The following is a 23,310-nucleotide window of genomic DNA, read 5'->3' as shown; positions in this document are numbered from 1 at the left end:
CTCTCTTTGTCTCTTTCTGTCTCTCTCTGTGTCTGTCTGTCTCTGTCTCTCTGTCTCTGTCTGTCTGTCTCTCTGTGTCTGTCTCTGTCTCTCTCAGATGTCCGTCCTGTCCAGCCAGCTCCCCACAGCCATGTCCACGCGGACTGACCAGTTGCTGCGGCAGATCATGGCAAGGTGTCCCACAGAGGGGTCATCACATCACATCGTTTCGGGGGCCGCCTCTGCTGAATTCCTCTGCTGAGACAATACAGCTGTTCAGATTCTGATTCTGTCCAGTCGTCAACATTTGGCTGTTTGGTGTTTTATTGATCATTATCTGATCTGACTGCATCTCTCCGAGGGCTTTGATTTATGATTCTTCTGATGGTTTTGTCACCAATCCCATTGCCAAACTGCTTTGAGCTGAGTTCGAACTACTGGAAATGTGGGTCAGTGGAAAACGACGTGAAAACAAACAAACAAAAAAACAAAAAAAAACAAAAACAACAACAACAACAATAACAAAAGAAAAAGAAAAAAAGAAAAAGAAGAAACATGTAAAAAAGAGAAGAAAAAAAGATTTCTTTTTTTGCCAAATAAGAAGGCATGTGAAGCACTTAAAGAAGAAGAAGAAGAAGAAGAAGAAGGAGAAGAAGAAGTAGGAGAAGAAAAAAAAAAAGAAGAAGGAGAACAAGAATGAGAAGAAGAAGAAGGAGCAGGAGAAGGAGAAGAAGGAGAAGAAGAAGGAGAAGGAGAAGGAGAAGAAAGAAAGAAAGAAAGAAAGAAAGGAAGAAAGAAAGAAAGGAAGACAAAGCTGGTGCTCCAAGACCTGCATACCACTGAGGTCACACAACAACAACAACAACAACAATGATTGTGATCACAGCGATGTTTCCGTTCCAATCAGTCACGTGGCACCCACAGCTATCAACGAGGATCTCAGCCCCACTATCACAACAATACCATCATCATCTGACACACGACGGGTGCAGTAGCCGAATGGTTTTAAAGCGATGGACTTTCAATTTGAGGGTCCTGGGTTCGAATCTCGGTAACGGCGCCTGGTGGGTAAAGGGTGAAGATTCTTCCGATCTCCCAGGTCAACATATGTGCAGACCTGCTTGTGCCTCACCCCCCTTCGTGTGTGTACGCAAGCAGAAGATCAAATACGCACGTCAAAGATCTTGCGATCCATGTCAGCGTTCGGTGGGTTATGGAAACAAGAACATACCCAGCATGCACAACCACCCACCCCCCCTCCCACGAAAACGGAGAGTGGCTGCCTACATGGCGGGGTAAAAACGGTCGTGCACGTAAAAGCCCACTCGTGTACATACGATGAACGTGGGAGTTGCAGCCCACGAACGCAGAAGAAGAATGTGACAGACAGTTCAAGTTGCTGAATGACGGCGAATCAGGCACACGTCACACCGCCTCGTCACCACCGTGAAGCGTCATACATCAGAGAACAGAATCTCGTCAGCGGCAAAATAATGTCGGTATTGCCGTGGGGTGTTTTACCTGCACAATGGGGGCGGGGCGGGGCAGGGCAGGGGACAGCGCCGTCAGCAGTTGCAGGAACGTGTCGGGGTCCCGGTGTCCGCTGTCCGCACCGGCCGACTGCAAGGCTCTGCAGTCAATCAATCAATCAATCAATCAATCAATCATTGTATCATGGTAGTGTTCTCATGGGACAAAGGTGGCAGAATGGTTGCGACGCTCAGCTGCCAATACAGAGAGTCCCTGAAGGTTGGGTTCGAATCCCGCTCTCGCCCTTTCTCCCAAGTTTGACTGGAAAACCAAAGTGAGCATCTTGTCAAATTGTGTAGAATCCACTCTGATAGGCACACAGATATACAGACATGCACACAAGGCCTGACCAAATGCGTTTGGTTATGCTGTTGATCAGACATCTTCCTAGCTTATATGGATTTGTCCGAATGCAGCCACGTCTCCTTGAGATACTGAAACTGAAACTGAATCAATCACTCAATCAATCACTCAATCAATCCACCTGTTTGATATCTGATACAGTGTCCACAAGTTTGTCTTTAGGTTCGACAGCACACTGTGTCATTGTAGTGTTCTGAAAACGACATGTTGTGTCATGGTAGTGTTCTGAAAACAGCACTTTGTGTCATGGTAGTGTTCTGAAAACAGCACGTTGTGTCATGATAGTGTTCTGAAAACAACACGTTGTGTCATGTTAGTGTTATGAAAACAGCACGTTGTGTCATGGTAGTGTTCTGAAAACAACACATTGTGTCATGGTAGTTTTCTGAAAACAGCACGTTGTGTCATGGTAGTGTTCTGAAAACAGCACGTTGTGTCATGGTAGTGTTCTGAAAACAGCACGTTGTGTCATGATAGTGTTCTGAAAGCAACACGTTGTGTCATGATAGTGTTCTGAAAGCAACACGTTGTGTCATGGTACTGTTTTGAAAGCAACACGTTGTGTCATGGTAGTGTTTTGAAAACGACATGTTGTGCCATGGTAGTGTTCTGAAAACAACAGGTTGTATCACGGTAGTGTTCTGAAAACAGCACGTTATGTCATGGTAGTGTTCTGAAAACAGCACGTTATGTCATGGTAGTGTTCTGAAAACAGCACGTTGTGTCATGGTAGTGTTCTGAAACCATCACGTTATGTCATGGTAGTGTTTTGAAAACAGCACGTTATGTCATGGTAGTGTGCTTAAAACAGCACGTTATGTCATGGTAGTGTTCTGAAAACAGCACGTTATGTCATGGTAGTGTTCTGAAACCATCACGTTGTGTCATGGTAGTGTTCTGAAACCATCACGTTATGTCATGGTAGTATTCTGAAACCATCACGTTATGTCATGGTAGTGTTCTGAAAACAGCATGTTGTGTCATGGTAGTGTTCTGAAACCAATACGTTATCTACCGTAGTGCCCTGAAAACAGCACGTTGTCTACCGTAGTGCCCTGGAAACAGCACGTTGTGTACTGTAGTGCCCTGAAAACAGCACGTTGTGTTCTGTAGTGCCCTGAAAACAGCACATTGTGGCATAGAGATGTTTATGAAGTCAATTAGGAGTCCCTGTCCCCCAGGCCAGGAAGGAACAGACAAATATACAAAAAGCAAGCACAGCCACACATATTGATATGCCATGCAGATGAAACAGGTTTTCATCTTCTGCTGCTGCTTTTTCTTCTTCGTCTTCATAACTCTACAGGTCTGTGGGCGGTGTATCAAAGCCCTAGTCTCTGTGAACTGGCATTACGTAAGCTAATTGGGATGATGCTGAAAGCGGGGACAATGTATACACCGTCATTGCCTGCAGAAGATCCGGCGGGAGAGGGATGGGGGCTGGGGGGGGGGGGGGCTTGGGTGTGTGGGAGGGGGGAGGATTAAATTCACACAGACGTTTTATGGCTCTTCAAGTCTGGGTGTCCGGGCTGCTCTGAATATACACGTTTAATTAAATGGGCTCCAGCTTAGGGGAGCTGCTAGAATGTTTTCCTGATGTTTGCTTTGAAGCGTCTGAGACTTGAAGCATAATGAAGACACTGTCAAACTCTGTTCTTTGCTTCTCGATACCCCCTCCCTCCCCTGTCATTCTCTCTCTTCCTCCCTCCCTCTCCCCCTCCACCTCCTCCCTCTGTTTTTTTGTGGTTTGTTTGGACTTTGGTGGGTTTTTTGTATTATAATTTGAAAAAAATGTGATAAGGTAATGTTATGTTCATGTATTGCGGGTTTGTTGTACTGTTTTCCCTTTTTGTCAGGGCGGGACGAAAACATCCCAAACGGGCTTATTTCTGGGTTTTTTCACCCTCAGTAAAGAAGTTCGTTCGCTCTCTCTCTCTCTCTCTCTCTCTCTCTCTCTCTTGAACCGTTTTTATTTTTTTTACATATATCGTTTACTACTACATCAGCCTCTGACTTCACACTGTGTGTCAAAAGAATGGCAATAAAAACACACACGTCTATTACAGTACACCTTCTGAAAATATAAAAAGCGAAGTAAATGAAGCGTAAGACGTGTTGCCCGCCGTCTCATAGAAAGACGATTTCCAAGTGACAATAATTTGCGTAATTAACCAGCCAACGACCCACAGCGACACTGGAGGTGTACATTCTGACGCCATGTGGCCGTGCAGTAAGAACCCTTGAACAGTTCGTAAAACACATGACACTGACATCCAGAGGCCCAACACTGAACCCAACAATTTAGGTGGCCGACCCTGACATGCAACAGCCTTCAACACGGTCAGTATCATGATATGTTTGTATGATAGTCAGTCGTGTCCGACTATGACCATCAGAACTGCAGAGGAGGAAACTGCTGTCCCGAATGTTTGGGCTAGAAGTTGATTATAGTGAAGTCGGCGTTGGGATCGTTCCCAAAGGCCAGCTAGCCCACAAGGCTGCAGCACCAACAGCTAAGAGCCAGTGCAGTTGTGCCTCCTAGTCTGAGAGTCAGAGTCCTTCACGAAAGACTAAGCTGTAAATGATTTCCCATTGCAGTGGAGAAACCATTGATAATACAGCTCTCTGCTGTTGGCCCAACTGTAAACTGAAGTCAATCTATGATATAAGGTCACACACACTGGCCGAAGTATCATGATCACTGCTGAAAGATCAGCGAGAAACAAGGTAAGGGTGGGGATGCAGGGAGGTAGGGGGCGGAGGGGGTAGTGGGGGACATGGGGGGTGGGTGGGTTGGAGGAGGAGACTTACTGGGCATTGTCAGCAGCCTCCAGTGCTGCCGCCTGCTTGGACAGGGCGCTGACAGCGTTCTCTCCCCTTTTGGCGGCCACGCCGCGACATCTGGGGGCGTACACGAAGCGTCTGGAACACAGCCACACAGACAGCTTGTTGTGTAGTTATAGACAGCTTGTTGTGTAGTTACATGGAACACAGCCACACACACAGCTTGTTGTGTAGTTACAGACAGCTTGTTGTGTAGTTACATGGAACACAGTCACACAGACAGCTTGTTGTGTAGTTATAGACATCTTGTTGTGTAGTTATAGACAGCTTGTTGTGTAGTTAATGGAACACAGCCATACAGCTGGCTTGTTGTGTAGTTATAGACAGCTTGTTGTGCAGTTATAGACAGCTTGTTGTGTAGTTATATGGAACACAGTCACACAGACAGCTTGTTGTGTAGTTACATGGAACACAGCAACACAAGACAGCTTGTTGTGTAGTTATAGACATCTTGTTGTGTAGTTATAGACATCTTGTTGTGTAGTTATAGACAGCTTGTTGTGTAGTTACATGGAACACAGCCACACAGACAGCTTGTTGTGTAGTTATAGACAGCTTGTTGTGTAGTTACATGGAACACAGCCACACACACAGCTTGTTGTGTAGTTACAGACAGCTTGTTGTGTAGTTACATGGAACACAGTCACACAGACAGCTTGTTGTGTAGTTATAGACAGCTTGTTGTGTAGTTATAGACAGCTTGTTGTGTAGTTACATGGAACACAGCCACACAGACAGCTTGTTGTGTAGTTATAGACAGATTGTTGTGTAGTTATAGACAGCTTGTTGTGTAGTTAATGGAACACAGCCATACAGCTGGCTTGTTGTGTAGTTATAGACAGATTGTTGTGTAGTTATAGACAGCTTGTTGTGTAGTTACATGAAACACAGTCACACAGACAGCTTGTTGTGTAGTTACATGGAACACAGCAACACAGACAGCTTGTTGTGTAGTTATAGACAGCTTGTTGTGTAGTTATAGACAGACTGTTGTGTAGTTACATGGAACACAGCCACATAGACAGCTTGTTGTGTAGTTACATGGAACACAGCCACACAGACAGCTTGTTGTGTAGTTATAGACAGCTTGTTGTGTAGTTACATGGAATACAGCCACATAGTTTGTTGTGTAGTTATAGACAGCTTGTTGTGCAGTTACATGGAACACAGTCACACAGACACCTTGTTGTGTAGTTACATGGAATACAGCCACATAGTTTGTTGTGTAGTTATAGACAGCTTGTTGTGTAGTTACATGGAACAGAGTCACACAGACAGCTTGTAGTGTAGTTACATGGAACACAGCCACACAGACAGCTTGTTGTGTAGTTACAGACAGCTTGTTGTGTAGTTACATGGAAAACAGCCACACAGACAGCTTGTTGTGTAGTTATAGACAGCTTGATGTGTAGTTACATGGAACACAGCTACACAGACAGCTTGTTGTGTAGTTACATGGAACACAGCCACACAGACAGCTTGTTGTGTAGTTATAGACAGCTTGTTGTGTAGTTACATGGAACACAGCCACACAGACAGCTTGTTGTGTAGTTATAGACAGCTTGTGTAGTTACATGGAACACAGCCACACAGACAGCTTGTTGTATAGTTATAGACAGCTTGTTGTGTAGTTACATGGAACACAGACACACAGACAGCTTGTTGTGTAGTTATAGACAGCTTGTTGTGTAGTTACATGGAACACAGCCACACAGACAGCTTGTTGTGTAGTTATAGACAGCTTGTTGTGTAGTTACATGGAACACAGCCACACAGACAGCTTGTTGTGTAGTTACATGGAACACAGCCACACAGACAGCTTGTTGTGTAGTTATAGACAGCTTGTTGTGTAGTTACGTGGAACACGGACAGCTTCTTATGTAGCCATGTACAGCTTGTTGTGTTGTCATGGACAGCTTGTTCTGTAGTCATATACAGCTTGTTATGTGGTGATATACAGCTTGTTGTGCAGTCACATACAGCTTGTTATGTGGTGATATACAGCTTGTTATATGGTCATAGCTTGTCATGCAGTCACAAACAGCTTGTTATATAGTCATAGCTTGTCATGCAGTCACAAACAGCTTGTTATGTAGTCATAGCTAGTTATGTAGTCACAAACAGCCTGTTATATAGTCATAGCTAGTTATGTAGTCACAAACAGCCTGTTATGTAGTCATAGCTAGGTATGTAGTCACAAACAGCTTGTTATGTAGTCATAGCTAGTTATGTAGTCACAAACAGCCTGTTATATAGTCATAGCTAGTTATGTAGTCACAAACAGCCTGTTATATAGTCATAGCTAGTTATGTAGTCACAAACAGCCTGTTATGTAGTCATAGCTAGGTATGTAGTCACAAACAGCCTGTTATGTAGTCATAGCTAGTTATGTAGTCACAGATAGCCTGTTATGTAGTCATAGCTTGTTATGTAGTCACAGATAGACTGTTGTGTAGTCATAGCTTGTTCTGTAGTCATATACAGCCTGTTATGTAGTCATAGCTAGCTATGTAGTCACAGACAGCTTGTTATGTATGCAGGCAGCAAGTGTTTCTGGTACATGACCATCACCCAAACCTGTCAACAAACATTAAAGGTCCCAACTCACGTGCAGATAATGCAATACAAAAGACCTTTACTCACGTGTGGTTAATGAAAGACAAAACGCCCTAACTAACGTACAGTCAATGTAAGACTAAAGGCCCTAACTAACCTGCAGTCAATGTAAGACTAAAGGCCCTAACTAACGTGCAGTCAATGTAAGATTAAAGGCCCTAACTAACGTGCAGTCAATGTAAGATTAAAGGCCCTAACTAACGTACAGTCAATGTAAGACTAAAGGCCCTAACTAACCTGCAGTCAATGTAAGATTAAAGGCCCTAACTAACGTACAGTCAATGTAAGATTAAAGGCCCTAACTAACGTACAGTCAATGTAAGATTAAAGACCCTAACTCACGTGCAGTTAATGTAAGACTAAAGACCCTAACTCACGTGCAGTTAATGTAAAACTAAAGACCCTAACTCACGTGCAGTTAATGTAAGACTAAAGACCCTAACTCACGTGCAGTTAATGTAAGACTAAAGACCCTAACTCACGTGCAGTTAATGTAAAACTAAAGACCCTAACTCAACTGCAGTTAATGTAAGACTAAAGACCCTAACTCAACTGCAGTTAATGTAAGACTAAAGACCCTAACTCACGTGCAGTCAGTATAAGACTAAAGGCCCTAACTAACGTGCAGTCAATGTCAGACTAAAGGCCCTAACTCACATGTTCTTGTGTGCTTTTTCAAACTGACGCATTATTTCAAAGCGCTTTGACAGGTTCGAAAGCACTACGTAAATGTATGATATATTTCAAGAAATCTATTACCATTATTATTATCGTTCTCGTTCCTGTTCTCCTTATCTTTTTCTTCTTATTATTTATCTCCTTCTTCTTCTTACTTATTGACTGTTACCTTTTGAAACTTCCTCGTGTCAATACAAGAACCTACGGTGAAGGTTCTTTCCTCTTTGCTGCTCCTCACATCTGGAACAACCTTCCTCATCCTATCCGTGCATCTGGTTCTATTTATGTTTCGCTCTTCACTAAAAACTCATCTTTATAAAACCTATCTACAGGCACTCTCAGCTTCCTTGTTCTCCAACACCATCCATGTCAGTCAGGTCACTGTGGATACATGAAGAGAGGGAGAGGGAGAGTGGGGGTGGGGGGGGGGGTGGGGGGGTTGGGGGGGGGGGGAGTGGGTTGAGAAAGAGTGGTCATGAATGATTTATGTAATTTGTAAAATTTTCTTTCACGTAAAGCACTCCGAGCTCTTAGAGCGAAAGAGTGCTATATGAATGTACATTATCATCATTATCACTGTAATTATTATTACTATAATAATTATCATTATTATCATTATTATAATCATTATCATTTTCCTTCTTCATTGCCAAGGGCCGTGACTCACGTGCAGTCAATACGCCAGCTGGCGACGTGAGGAGAGGCCAGGAGGACAGCCAGCATCACCACCATCACTACCGCTCTGCTCGGAGATCTGCTGGGGCCCATGCTGCACACACACACACACACACACACACACACACACACACACACACATACACCACACACACACACACACACACACACCACACACACACACACACACACACACACACACACACACACACACACACACACACACACACACGCACACACAGAGAAACCAATCTCATCAATAAAATCAGCCTCCTCCTTGATAATGAATCTTTTATAAAAGGGAAAAAATCTGTTAAAAATACTGTAAGTTGTGTAATGTTACATGTCTGTCTGGGCGTGTATGTGTGCGCAACTGAAACCTGATTGCATGACAGAAAACGAATGACGAGCACCCAATGGCAGCAGCTGTCAGTCAGCTCTTACCAGGTAGGCAGCCTGTTGTACAAACCACTCCATGTTTGCAAAGAGATGAGAGCTTGCTCTCTGACCGAAGATAGGCAGTTTCTGAACATCCACATGATTCATTTTGATGAGGAGTGTCGACATTTCTCACCATAGGACGTTGATTGGTAGAAAGTTGGTGGGAATGTCAGCAGAGGTCAACACCTAAGTCATCAGTAGTATTCAGTAAGAAAGCAAGGATGGGCAGAGATGCGGTACAGACCCGATACGGAAAATTGAGAGAAAGGTTGACAGGAGGTTGGTGACATTCAGAGAAAGGTTGACAGGAGGTTGGGGACATTGAAAGAAAGGTTGACAGGTTGGGGACATTGAGAGAAAGGTTGACAGGAGGCTGGGAACATTGAGAGAAAGGTTGACAGGAGGTTGGGAACATTGAGAGAAAGGTTGACAGGAGGTTGGGGACATTGAGAGAAAGGTTGACAGGAGGCTGGGGACATTGAGAGAAAGGTTGACAGGAGAGTGGGGACATTGGGAGAAAGGTTGACAGGAGAGTGGGGACATTGGGAGAAAGGTTGACAGGAGGGTGGGGACATTGAGAGAAAGGTTGAGAGGAGGTTGGGGACATTGAGAGAAAGGTTGACAGGAGGTTGGGGACATTGAGAGAAAGGTTGACAGGAGGTTGGGGACATTGAGAGAAAGGTTGATAGGAGAGTGGGGACATTGAGAGAAAGGTTGACAGGAGGTTGGGAACATTGAAAGAAAGTTGACAGGAGGTTGGGGTCATTGGGAGAAAGGTTGAGAGGAGGTTGGGGTCATTGGGAGAAAGGTTGACAGGTTGGGGTCATTGGGAGAAAGGTTGACAGGAGGTTGGGAACATTGAGAGAAAGGTTGACAGGTGGTTGGGGATATTGAGAGAAAGGGTGACAGGAGGTTGGGGACATTGAGAGAAAGGTTGACAGGAGGTTGGGGACATTGAGAGAAAGGTTGACAGGAGGTTGGGGACATTCAGAGAAAGGCTGAGAGGAGGTTGGGGACATTCAGAGAAAGGCTGAGAGGAGGTTGGGGACATTCAGAGAAAGGCTGAGAGGAGGTTGGGGACATTGAGAGAAAGGTTGACAGGAGGTTGGAGACATTGAAAGAAAGTTGACAGGAGGTTGGGGACATTGAAAGAAAGGTTGATAGGAGGTTGGGGACATTGAAAGAAAGTTGACAGGAGGTTGGGGTCATTGAAAGAAAGTTGACAGGAGGTTGGGGTCATTGGGAGAAAGGTTGAGAGGAGGTTGGGGTCATTGGGAGAAAGGTTGACAGGTTGGGGTCATTGGGAGAAAGGTTGACAGGAGGTTGGGGACATTGAGAGAAAGGTTGACAGGAGGTTGGGGATATTGGGAGAAAGGTTGACAGGAGGTTGGGAACATTGAGAGAAAGGTTGACAGGTGGTTGGGGTCATTGGGAGAAAGGTTGACAGGAGGTTGGGAACATTGAGAGAAGGGTTGACAGGTTGGGGTCATTGAGAGAAAGGCTGACAGGTGGTTGGGGTCATTGGGAGAAAGGTTGACAGGTTGGAGACATTGAGAGAAAGGTTGACAGGAGGTTGGGGACATTGGGAGAAAGGTTGACAGGTTGGGGTCATTGAGAGAAAGGTTGACAGGAGGTTGGGGACATTGGGAGAAAGGTTGACAGGTGGTTGGGGTCATTGGGAGAAAGGTTGACAGGAGGTTGGGAACATTGAGAGAAAGGTTGACAGGTGGTTGGGGACATTGAAAGAAAGGTTGATAGGAGGTTGGGGACATTGAAAGAAAGTTGACAGGAGGTTGGGGTCATTGAGAGAAAGGTTGACAGGTGGTTGGGGTCATTGGGAGAAAGGTTGACAGGCGGTTGGGAACATTGAGAGAAAGGTTGACAGGTGGTTGGGGACATTGGGAGAAAGGTTGACAGGTTGGGGTCATTGAGAGAAAGGTTGACAGGAGGTTGGGGACATTGAGAGAAAGGTTGAGAGGAGAGTGGGGACATTGAGAGAAAGGTTGACAGGAGGTTAGGGACATTGAGAGAAAGGTTGACAGGAGGTTGGGGACATTGAGAGAAAGGTTGACAGGAGGTTGGGGACATTGAGAGAAAGGTTGACAGGTGGTTGGGGACATTGAGAGAAAGGTTGACAGGAGGCTGGGGACATTGAGAGAAAGGTTGACAGGAGGTTGGGGACATTGAGAGAAAGGTTGACAGGAGGCTGGGGACATTGAGAGAAAGGTTGACAGGAGGTTGGGGACATTGAGAGAAAGGTTGACAGGAGGCTGGGAACATTGCTGCACACACACACACACACACACACACACACACACAAATACACACACACCACACACACACACACGCACACAGAGAAACCAATCTCATCAATAAAGAAGGGAAGAAAGGTGCAGAGTGGGGGTGAAATACTGAACATGGACCTATGGTCCACACCGTCCACACTCCTTGTCAATGTGAGACGTGTTTCACAACACCCACCACTTGACTTGCCACCTTTCTCCAGCTGTCTCCCCTTTCACTCAGCAGTCATGTTTTGTTTTATCGCCGTTCAGTCCATTTCATTTACATGTTTGTGGAGAATGTCTTCAACGACACACTCTCGCGACCAAACCATTCCCTCCCCCCCTTCCCCCAACACACACACACACACACACACACACCCTCTCTGTCTCTCTGTTTCTTGCAGACCTATGCACTCTCACAGTTTCCAAACACGACCAGTCTGAGGAGACAGTGGGCTCCCCCTGTCTTTCTGTTGACAGTGTGTGTGGCAGACATGTGACCGGAGTGCACACAACGACGCTAAAAGCACGTTCAACACGGTGAAACAAAGTCGGTATGCTGGTTGGTGAATTCATCAGTAGTCCTTTCAACAAGCTGCTGTGGTTAGATTCTCTCTCTCTCTCTCTCTCTCTCTCTCTCTTTTAAAAGCCATTTTATTCAACAATGGCGGAAACCCCCCCAGCAACAACACACACATACATGACCAGTGTGGATGTATGCATGGTGATGATGATTGTGAAGAGGGACTGGGGGAATGAGTGCACTTCCTTTTGAAGCGGGGGATTTCTTCCCCTGCTGCTCTCTCACCACGGCCCTCTCACACTTCTGTCTGTGTTTTCTATAGATGGACACTTTTTTGCCGTTTTAGTATTTGAAAATGTATGTGCATATGTCTGGGTTTGTTAATGTTCTGGTGTGAGTTGAGTAATGTGTGCGCATCTCTCATATACTCATTCTTCCTCTATACTCCGCTTTTCCCCCACGGAAAACAGCTTTCAAACAATAACGTCACATCAGACATTCCTTAAATCGACTTCATTGTAACCTGCTTCTGATAGCAAGCTCCTTCTCAAAAATAAGCTGAAGAAGAGCTGATTCTGTTTAAAAAAAAAATGCTAATACACAATTTACCAACTATTATAAGATAATTGATATACTTATCATGCTCACTGGAAATATTAGGATTATCGATGCCAAATAGAATATCCATGTTTGATAATTTTACGTTGAAGTTTGTTTCTGTAAATATGTTCTTCTCAACTAATTTCCAAAAACGACACACAGTTGGACACTCACAAAAGAAGTGTTCAATAAAGTCAAAAGTATCGTAACAGTATGGACATTTGTTAGTTTCTTTTACTTTCATTTTATTCAGCAAGATGTTTGTGGGATATATATTGTGTGATATTTTCCAATGTAATACTCTAAGCCTTGTTTCTTTGGTAATGTCCTTTGTTTTCGACCAAGTTAATTTGTCAGTATTAATGACAGTGGTTAGATTCTCCGTTATTCCGAATAAGACAACGAACAATATCTTGAACCCCCCCCCCCAAAAAAAAAACAACAGCTCATAAAAAAGGGAAAAAAAAACCCAAACAAATAAAAAAGAAAGGACAGAGTGGAAAAGAAAAATAATGATAGAGAGAGAGAGAGAGAGAGAGAGAGAGAGAGAGAGAGAGAGAGAGAGAGAGAGTGTGTGTATCAGATCACAAAACAATTTTTGTTCAAGGATTACGATTTTAGGCATGGCCTATTCTTCCAATCTGTCCTTGCTAAAATACATCCGTTACAATAGGATTCACTTATTCAAGGAAAAGGGAAGAGAGAGAGAGAGAGAGAGAGAGAGAGAGAGAGAGTGAACAACAAAAACCGTGGGAAATTAAGTGTTGCTTGCACACGTCATGTTTGGCCCAGAGCTAACTTGTGAGCCAAAGTCCCAGAGGTAAAGTAAAAGTGAGTGCTTTTCACAACACCCACGTTCTGTGGGACTCCAGCAGTTTGTGCTTGGCGTTAACAATTGATTTCCCGAGTCACGGAATTAGCGTTGACTTGGGGCAACTTTTAAACGCCAAGCAGACCCAAGTTGGTGCTGAATCAGGCCCCTCGTGCTGCCCTGCCCTCAACAAGCCAGACGGTGTGTGCAGGGCCGTGTAGTCACTGATCCCAGGCAGGATGGAGGAGGGGGGTGCAGGGCCGTGTAGTCACTGATCCCAGGCAGGATGGAGGAGGGGGGTGCAGGGCCGTGTAGTCACTGATCCCAGGCAGGATGGAGGAGGGGGGTGCAGGGCCGTGTAGTCACTGATCCCAGGCAGGATGGAGGAGGGGGGTGCAGGGCCGTGTAGTCACTGATCCCAGGCAGGATGGAGGAGGGGGGTGCAGGGCAGTGTAGTCACTGATTCCAGGCAGGATGGAGGAGGGGGGTGCAGGGCCAGAGCCAGACACTAGGTACACGACGAGGGCTTTAGGGCTGTCACACACGACAAGGGCTTTAAGGCTGTCACACACAAGGGATTTAGGGCTGTCACACACGACGAGGACTTCAGGGCTGTCACACACAACAAGGACTTCAGGGCTGTCACACACGACAAGGGCTTTAGGGCTGTCACACACGACAAGGATTCGTTTAGGGCTGTCACACACAACAAGGACTTTAGGGCTGTCACACACGACAAGGACTTTAGGGCTGTCACACACGACAAGGACTTCAGGGCTGTCACACACGACAAGGACTTTGGTGACTGAGCCATCTGTGTATATGGTGATGTCCTCTTCTTTACTGTTTTTTTCTATGAGTTGCTTCACTTCCGCATCAGTTTTGCCCTCTGGCCATTCCCGACAATGTCTTCTTTATTCGTTCAACAACGTTTAGCTTTATTCGGCAGTGGATGGATAGTCATCATACACACACATACACACACTCACACATATGCACACACAGACGGAATCAGGCACACTCGTAACACACACACACACACACACACACACACAAAGACACACACACACACACACACACACACACACACACGCACACACACACGCACACACACATACACAAAGACACACACACACGAACGCAGGCACACTTGTGCACACACGTATATGCACACACGTGTATGCACACACGTGTATGCACACACACACACACACATACACACACACACACACACACACACAGAACTACACACAGACACACACATATTGAAACAGCAACAAAATCCAAGAGAGGGATGACACAACTGTTGACATGGAATCGACAATGCAGCTTTTGCAAAGGGTAGGACTGACGCAACACTCAAACAGTTAAATGTATGGATTAGGTCCTCCTACGACCGTCACGAGCAAATTAATGAAAATATGGGGAAAAAAAAGAGAAATAAAGAAAATGATAAAACAATGACAGTCTCCGCATCAGCATCTGTTTCAACTCCAAATTTGGAACAAAGATCGTATTTGTCGATGTACTTTTATTCACGTTTCGATCTCTGAGTCATCAACGAATAAGTTAAAACAAGGGGAAATTCGAGAGTAAGAAAAAGTGTTCTCTAGCATGTTCATGGAGATTTGACATATAACTGCGCATCACTTGACATTTAGACAAGTATCGACGAAACATTTAGAACGAAGAGAAGACAGGACAACAACCAAACATGTCGATCTAACTTCTCCGAGGACAACCTGCCGAGAACATCAACTTTCTCCTGGACAGGTGTGCATGTGTCATCACAAACTGGACGCCTCAGCACAAGACTGGAATGGGGGCAGGGGGCAGGGGGCGGGGTGGGGGGTGGGGTAATGGTATGAAGAGAGGGAACACGAGTACAAAAAATGCCTCACTGATGCTTATGTTAGCCAGTTTCTTCCTGAAAAGAGAGGTTAGCATGTGCATTGCTCATCAGCCTTGCAACATGTTTCTGGCTGCTGAGGGGAGATCATTATATATCATGTCCCCTGAGCAGGGCCAGAAGTGAAATAGTGAAATGATTAATAATCCTTTCGACATGTTGACTTTTTCTCTCTTTCTCGTATGTCTGGTATACATGCACACGCAGAACCCAAAGCTGTATCAGTTTCTTGCCATACGAGCTGTCCATGGCTGTTTTCCCTGTGAAACGAACATCATGTCTGATATGATCTTTTAAACTGGAACCGTTCCCCTGTGAAACGATCATCATGTCTGATATGATCTTTTAAACTTGAACCGTTTCCCTGTGAAACAAACGTCATGTGTGATGTGATCTTTTAAACTGGAACCGTTCCCCTGTGAAACAAACGTCATGTCTGATGTGATCTTTTAAACTGGAACCGTTCCCCTGTGAAACAAACATCATGTCTGATGTGATCTTTTAAACTGGAACCGTTCCCCTGTGAAACAAACATGTCTGATGTGATCTTTTAAACTTGAACCGAACCTTTTCAAGCCAGTGTCCAACAATCAGCGCACGATGGATGGTTTTGCTCTCACCAGCCTTTAACAATACAGTGCCTTCTTTCACAAATGGAACCATCTCATTAATAGTTAAACACATGTTTAAAATTGGCAACATCCTGTTCAGATATATCATTGATATTTCCTTCAGTTGTCCGGCCGAACTTATACGTTGTCAAGGAAATTATGCAGCTCCGAAGCAGTGGGAATGTCTTTTTTTTCTCTCCCCACCTTCCAAAAAAACATTGCTTCTCTTTGGCTTTATTGGAAGACAACATGACTCACCTCATCCTTTCATTTGAAAGACACTCCAACATGCAGTTGTAATAGAATTTGTGAGCGTTAGTTGCAAGAAATTGTTTTTCAGAGAACACATGTCCGTCGCCTTCGCTACCCACGGCACACATGAAAAAGGAAGTTTTAGAGGAGTACGCCAATGAGAAAATCTCTCTCCATTGCTTTTTTCTTTATATTTGATGATTTGGAGATGTTTCTGCTAACAATCGGTTGCCATCCTGTTACAATTCACACTAAAAACAAAAATGCGTTTGATGGTGAGAACAGTTCTTCGGCATATATACGTTTATTAGTTCTCTTGTATGCAGAACACGATTCTTTTGTCAGATTCGAAGCAGGGTTTACATAAAACATTAGATGCCTTGTTACAGTATTGTGTTGAATGGAAACTTGAAGTCAATGTCTCAAAAACCTAAATCGTAATCTCCAATTGTAAACAGAACACACAAGATCTGTTTGAATTCGGTTTAGAAACAATAGACGATGTCAATTCATTTACGTACCTTGAAATATAATTCAGCAGGACTGGAACATTCTTTCTAGCTAAAAAGAGAGCATATGACTATGCAAATGGGGCAATGTTTTCGTTGTTACAAACTGCAAGAAAGCAGGAACTATCATCACACATTGTTTTAGACATGTATCAGAAAATGGCTATACCAGTTCTGTTATATGGATGTGAAATATGGGGATTTGAGAATCTTAATGTGTTAGAAAAACTGCAAATGAATTTTCTAAAAACACTTTCCCATCTACACCAAAACACAAAGTCATGTCAAATATGCTACTTGGAGAAATAGGTATATTTCCCATTTCAGAGAGAGAGAGAGAGAGAGAGAGAGAGAGAGAGAGAGAGAGAGAGAGAGAGAGAGAGAGAGAGAGAGAGAGAGAGAGAGACAGACAGACAGAGAAAAAAGGGAAGAGGACAAAGACCAAGACATACAGAGACAAAAGACCCGGGAAAGGACAGCGCAGCACTGAATTACGAGGGGTCCGGGCGGAAACCCAACCAGGACCTCCAATACATCACCCCCACTGTGACTTCCGGTCTTCCACTCCTCACTTCCGCCAGACAGTCAGCCATTGGCTGCTTGTGGAACACCGACAGTCACTGAAGGTGATAGCTAACACAAACACACAACCTATGGATGCAAGCTTACACTGTTAATAAGAAGTGGTACTTGTCCTCTCTGAATGCGTACACACTCAGAGACACTCACAGACACATTTAGACACAGACACACACATGTCAATGTATATATATATATATATATATATATATATATATATATATATAAACACACACACACACACACACACATATATATATATATATATATATATATATATATACATACACATACACAGAAAGAGAAAGATAGAGACAGACAGAGATTGATAGACTGATTGACAAATTATTGACAATAGCTTCTTTCGCTTTCATGCCAAGGAGGTGCAATTTTGATAATGCAATAAATCGAAACAACGACCCCCCCCCCCCAAAAAAAAAAAAGACCAAAGAAGAAACAGACTACATGGTATCCACATTGTGTCTGCGGTGAAAACTAATGAAAAATACGTTAAATTGAGAAAAGGGAAAACCGAAACATTCAAGGGAAATATTAATAGGCTCAATAAACAGCCTAAAAGGTCAATGTTAAATCAGAACAAATCTGTGATCAGCCGGCAAAAAAAATGTTCCCTTTTCTTTTCTTTTATTTATAGGTATAGAAGCTATTCTGTTTGTGCCAGGACACAAACACAAACACACACACACACACAAATGCACACACACACACACACAAATGCACAAATGCACACATACACTGTGTGTGTATGTGTGTGTGTGTGTGTGTGTGTGTGTGTGTGTGAGAGAGAGAGAGAGAGAGAGAGAGCAGGCAGTCAGCCCTGTGGCTGATAAAAGGAAGTCGGGTTCCCCTTTGCTAATATTGTAGGTGTTGTGCATGTTCAGTTTCAAACATATCTAAATTTGGATCGACCAGCCCGGCGCTGTTTTGTGTCATTCAGGGAAAACAACTTTAAAATGTATTGTTATCGTGGTCTAAGTTACTGCGGACTTAACTTTCTACCATTGAACATCGAACAATGTGACTGTCACTGTCATTGTGACTGGTCCTGAAACCTGTTTAGTCGTGGGGGCACTGCATCAACATTCTCCATTTCTTGCTGTTGTGGGAAAGGGTCGGAGTTTCGGCGAAGCTCCTCTCTCTGTCCACTCATAGGTGTTGTCTGTCCACTCATTGGTGTTGTCTGTCCACTCAGTGATGTTGTCTGTCCACTCAGTGATGTCTGTCCACTCAGTGATGTCTGTCCACTCAGTGATGTTGTCTGTCCACTCAGTGATGTTGTCTGTCCACTCAGTGATGTCTGTCCACTCAGTGATGTCTGTCCACTCAGTGATGTCTGTCCACTCAGTGATATTGTCTGTCCACTCAGTGATATTGTCTGTCCACTCAGTGGTGATGTCTGTCCACTCAGTGATGTCTGTCCACTCAGTGATGTTGTCTGTCCACTCATTGATGTTGTCTGTCCACTCAGTGATGTCTGTCCACTCAGTGATGTCTGTCCACTCAGTGATGTTGTCTGTTCGCTCAGTGGTGTTGTCTGTCCACTCAGTGATGTTGTCTGTTCGCTCAGTGGTGTTGTCTGTCCACTCAGTGATGTTGTCTGTTCGCTCAGTGGTGTTGTCTGTCCACTCAGTGATGTTGTCTGTTCACTCATAGGTGATGTCTGTCCACTCAGTGATGTTGTCTGTCCACTCAGTGATGTCTGTCCACTCAGTGATGTCTGTCCACTCAGTGATGTTGTCTGTTCGCTCAGTGGTGTTGTCTGTCCACTCAGTGATGTCTGTCCACTCAGTGATGTCTGTCCACTCAGTGATGTTGTCTGTTCGCTCAGTGGTGTTGTCTGTCCACTCAGTGATGTTGTCTGTTCACTCATAGGTGATGTCTGTCCACTCAGTGATGTTGTCTGTTCACTCATAGGTGATGTCTGTCCACTCAGTGATGTTGTCTGTCCACTCAGTGATGTTGTCTGTCCACTCAGTGATGTTGTCTGTTCACTCATAGGTGATGTCTGTCCACTCAGTGATGTTGTCTGTCCACTCAGTGATGTTGTCTGTTCACTCAGTGATGTTGTCTGTTCACTCGTAGGTGATGTCTGTCCACTCAGTGATGTTGTCTGTCCACTCAGTGATGTTGTCTGTCCACTCAGTGATGTCTGTCCACTCAGTGATGTCTGTCCACTCAGTGATGATGTCTGTCCACTCAGTGATGTTGTCTGTCCACTCAGTGTTGTCTGTCCACTCAGTGATGTTGTCTGTCCACTCAGTGATGTCTGTCCACTCAGTGATGTTGTCTGTCCACTCAGTGATGTTGTCTGTCCACTCAGTGATGTCTGTCCACTCAGTGATGTTGTCTGTCCACTCAGTGATGTTGTCTGTTCGCTCAGTGGTGTTGTCTGTTCGCTCAGTGGTGTTGTCTGTCCACTCAGTGATGTTGTCTGTTCGCTCAGTGATGTTGTCTGTCCACTCAGTGATATTGTCTGTTCACTCATAGGTGATGTCTGTCCACTCAGTGATGTTGTCTGTCCACTCAGTGATGTTGTCTGTTCGCTCAGTGATATTGTCTGTTCACTCATAGGTGATGTCTGTCCACTCAGTGATGTTGTCTGTCCACTCAGTGATGTTGTCTGTCCACTCAGTGTTGTCTGTCCACTCAGTGATGTTGTCTGTCCACTCAGTGATGTTGTCTGTCCACTCAGTGATGTTGTCTGTCCACTCAGTGTTGTCTGTCCACTCAGTGTTGTCTGTCCACTCAGTGATGTTGTCTGTCCACTCAGTGATGTTGTCTGTCCACTCAGTGATGTCTGTCCACTCAGTGATGTCTGTCCACTCAGTGTTGTCTGTCCACTCAGTGATGTTGTCTGTCCACTCAGTGATGTCTGTCCACTCAGTGATGTTGTCTGTCCACTTCTCTCGCCCTCTGCCTCGTCTCCTTTCCCCCTGCACTGTTCCCTGAAGGATGATCTTGGGAGATCCCGTCACATCTTGTCACGTGGCCACCTCATCTTTATTTCTTTGTCACTGTGGTCAGTAGGTCTTCATACTGACCAACCATGTTGGATAATGTTTGAGATGCAATTAAAAAAAAATCATCCAACATCTTTTTGTTTTCAAGACTGAGACCGGCGGGTCTCACTGAGGAGATCCCTGATCCCTACATATCCGTGGATCTCAAATCTTAAAGCTGGGGAGAAATAGAAAGAGACAGAGTCCAGTGTGGCTGTCAGGCCATTCCATTGTGTTAACCGAGCGGATAGGATCTGGAACGCAAGCTCCGCCCAACCGTGAAATTACCAACCCTAGATTCACCACAGAGACGATCATGCCAATCATTTATTTGTAACCTTGTAAAAGTCTTTTTCTTTGTCCCAAAACTTTGGAGAAAAAATGAAGAAGAAAAAAGATCGCCCCACTCCCTAAAAAACAAACAAACAAACAAAAAACAAAACAAAACAAGAAAAAGTCCTTGTTATCAGCAAATGCATTCGGATTTTACAGGCCAAAGGTCCAGCAGCCTTTAAAGGCCATAGGGCTGAATGATGTAATGTTAGCAAAATGAAGATTTTATCATAGTGTCTCTTATTCGGAAAAAGCGCTTCTGACTTTCTTTAAAATACAAGTTATAATTTCTTATACCGGAAATAGTGCTTCTGAGTTTTTCTTTAATATACATGTTATGATTTCTTATACCGGAAATAGTGCTTCTGGGTTTTTCTTTAATATACATGTTATAATTTCTTATACCGGAAGTAGTGCTTCTTAGTTTACTTTAATATACATGTTATAATTTCTTATACCGGAAATAGTGCTTCTTAGTTTACTTTAAAATACATGTTATAATTTCTCTTACTGTGTTACAGAGCAAGCTGTTAAGTTTTTACCATTTTCATAGTTTACATCAGCCTTTTCAATTTTCATTTCAAATTTTGCTATGTTCATATATATGTTAGACTGGACTTGGGGCTGAGAGACTGGCTGGTGTGAGTGACGAGCCTTTGAATGCACATGTAATCTGCAATCGGACTAATAAAAATGTATTGTATTGTGTTGTGTCGTATTATATTGTACTGTACTGTACTGTACTGTACTGTACTGTATTGCATTGCATTGTATTGTATGCCTGAGGTACAGAACAGGATGAAGGGCCCAGTCCAACTGAATTTTTCCAAAAAAGAAAGAAAAAAAAAGTAGTCTCCAAACCCCTAAGGATGACATTAATTGTTCAATATGGAAAATGACCACGTGTTTCAGCATTTAAAAAAAGAAAAGTTTTGTTAATTTCACAGAAAATATATAACATGGGTGTGACCTCAAGAAAAGACTCATGACGTGTACATTTCAAGATTCAAAGTTTTTGGAGCGGCGAAAAATACAACAACAACAACAGTAACAAAGCAACGAATACAAATGAATCTCAGTTTTACAAATCAATGTGGAACTGTTGTCGCAAACAATGGACCGACATTTGCACCAAAACATGGAATGATGGCCAAACATCTTGACTTTAGCTGGCAATAATGGCTGGGGTATGTTCCGATGAAAAAAGCCAGTCTGCTGAACGAGTTACGCCACATCAGGACTATTTTAGACAGCAGTTCTAGCGCTAGGAAAAACCGCTGACAAGCAAGCCATTGAAAACTGAGGTGACCTAATTATCCGGGCGATTGTGTTGAAGATAGGCCAGACAGTGTCTGACATATCAACATGCAGGGTGTGGTGAACATCTCTCTCCATCACAACACGGCATAAAAAGCTCATGACGTCGAATCAGTGTTTTTATTTATCGATTATCTTTGTTGAATCATGTCATTTTGTAAAATACAGGCAGTGTCAATGGAAAAACATTCTGGAAAGTATCACATTTAGGTAGGCGAATCTTTTCGAAAAGTTTAATAATGCCGGAGAACCAGAGAGAGAGAGAGAGAGAGAGAGAGAGAGAGAGAGAGAGAGACAGAGACAGAGACAGAGAGAGAGAGAGTACAGACAAACAGACAGGCAGAAAGAACTCAGAACTCAGAACTGTTTTAATGTACATCGGCCTTGGGCCACAATACAAAGGAGGGCTTGGGTCGGGAAGGGGACAAAACAAAGGTTCATTCATGTACATCCTGCGTGCAGAGGAATTGCTGACGTTCAAAAGCACTCTTTAAATCAAATACCTCTGTATACAAAAGTACACACACACACACACACACACACACACACACACACACACACACACACAGAGGGTAGCACAGACAAACAGACAGGCAGAGAGAGGAAGAGAAAAAGAGAGAGAGAGAGTGGGAAACAGACAAAGAAGAGGGAAGAGAGAAGAAGGGTGAGCGGGAGTCAGACAGACAGACAGACAGACAGACAGACAGGGTCAGGAATAATAGAGACAAGAGACAGACAGACAGAAACTGAGACAAAAGACCCCCCCCCCCCCCCCCCCACGCCCCCCTCCCCCAACGTTTTATTTAAAAACAGAACGGCAAGTCAATATCCCCTGCAAATCCCAAACCACGTGATCCTTTTGGCGCTGTCATGATAGCAGACACACGGGAGTGCTTCCAAATGGCAGAGTCCTGTTCCAGTATTATCGTCCTGTGTCTGTGTAATTCAAGGGTGGTCGACCACTGCCTGCATGAAGCGGCTCTTCAGCTGGCTCAAGATCGGCAACAGCTGATCCGGCAAAGTGTGCAGGGTGGAGGGTTGAGACATGAAGCCTTGTTTGTCGTTCCCTTTAAAGGGTTCTATCAACAACATGGATCAGATATAAAGCCTTGTTTGTCGTTCCCTTTAAAGGGTTCGATCAACAACATGGATCAGATATAAAGCCTTCTTTGTCCTTCCCTTTAAAGGGTTCTATCAACAACGTGGATCAGACATAAAGCCTTTTTGTCGTTCCCTTTAAAGGGTTCTATCAACAACATGGATCAGACATAAAGCCTTGTTTGTCGTTCCCTTTAAAGGGTTCGATCAACAACATGGATCAGACATAAAGCCTTGTTTGTCGTTCCCTTTAAAGGGTTCAATCAACACGATGGATCAAACATAAAGCCCTTGTTTGTCGTTCCCTTTAAAGGGTTTGATCAACAACATGGATCAG

At 44.1% G+C, this 23,310-nt stretch overlaps 1 protein-coding gene across 1 annotated transcript in view; it reads right to left on the bottom strand.

The window, feature by feature from the left end:
- LOC143301232 (uncharacterized) overlaps nt 1–23,310 on the bottom strand; it is a 111,394-nt gene that overhangs the window by 1,277 nt on the left and 86,807 nt on the right. Inside the window, exons 2-4 of the mRNA XM_076615364.1 lie at nt 8,678–8,779; nt 4,684–4,794; nt 1,501–1,609 (exon numbers count right to left, since the gene is read on the bottom strand). Of these exons, the coding sequence (XP_076471479.1) occupies nt 1,501–1,609; nt 4,684–4,794; nt 8,678–8,778 (321 nt within the window). The 5' untranslated portion in view covers nt 8,779. The remainder of the gene's footprint in view (nt 1–1,500; nt 1,610–4,683; nt 4,795–8,677; nt 8,780–23,310) is intronic.

The sequence above is a fragment of the Babylonia areolata genome, chromosome 27 (assembly GCF_041734735.1).
Source record: "Babylonia areolata isolate BAREFJ2019XMU chromosome 27, ASM4173473v1, whole genome shotgun sequence".
Lineage (NCBI taxonomy): Eukaryota > Metazoa > Mollusca > Gastropoda > Neogastropoda > Buccinidae > Babylonia > Babylonia areolata.
The sequence above is the reverse complement of the archived record's forward strand: the minus strand, read 5'-3'. Positions and strand labels throughout refer to the sequence as shown.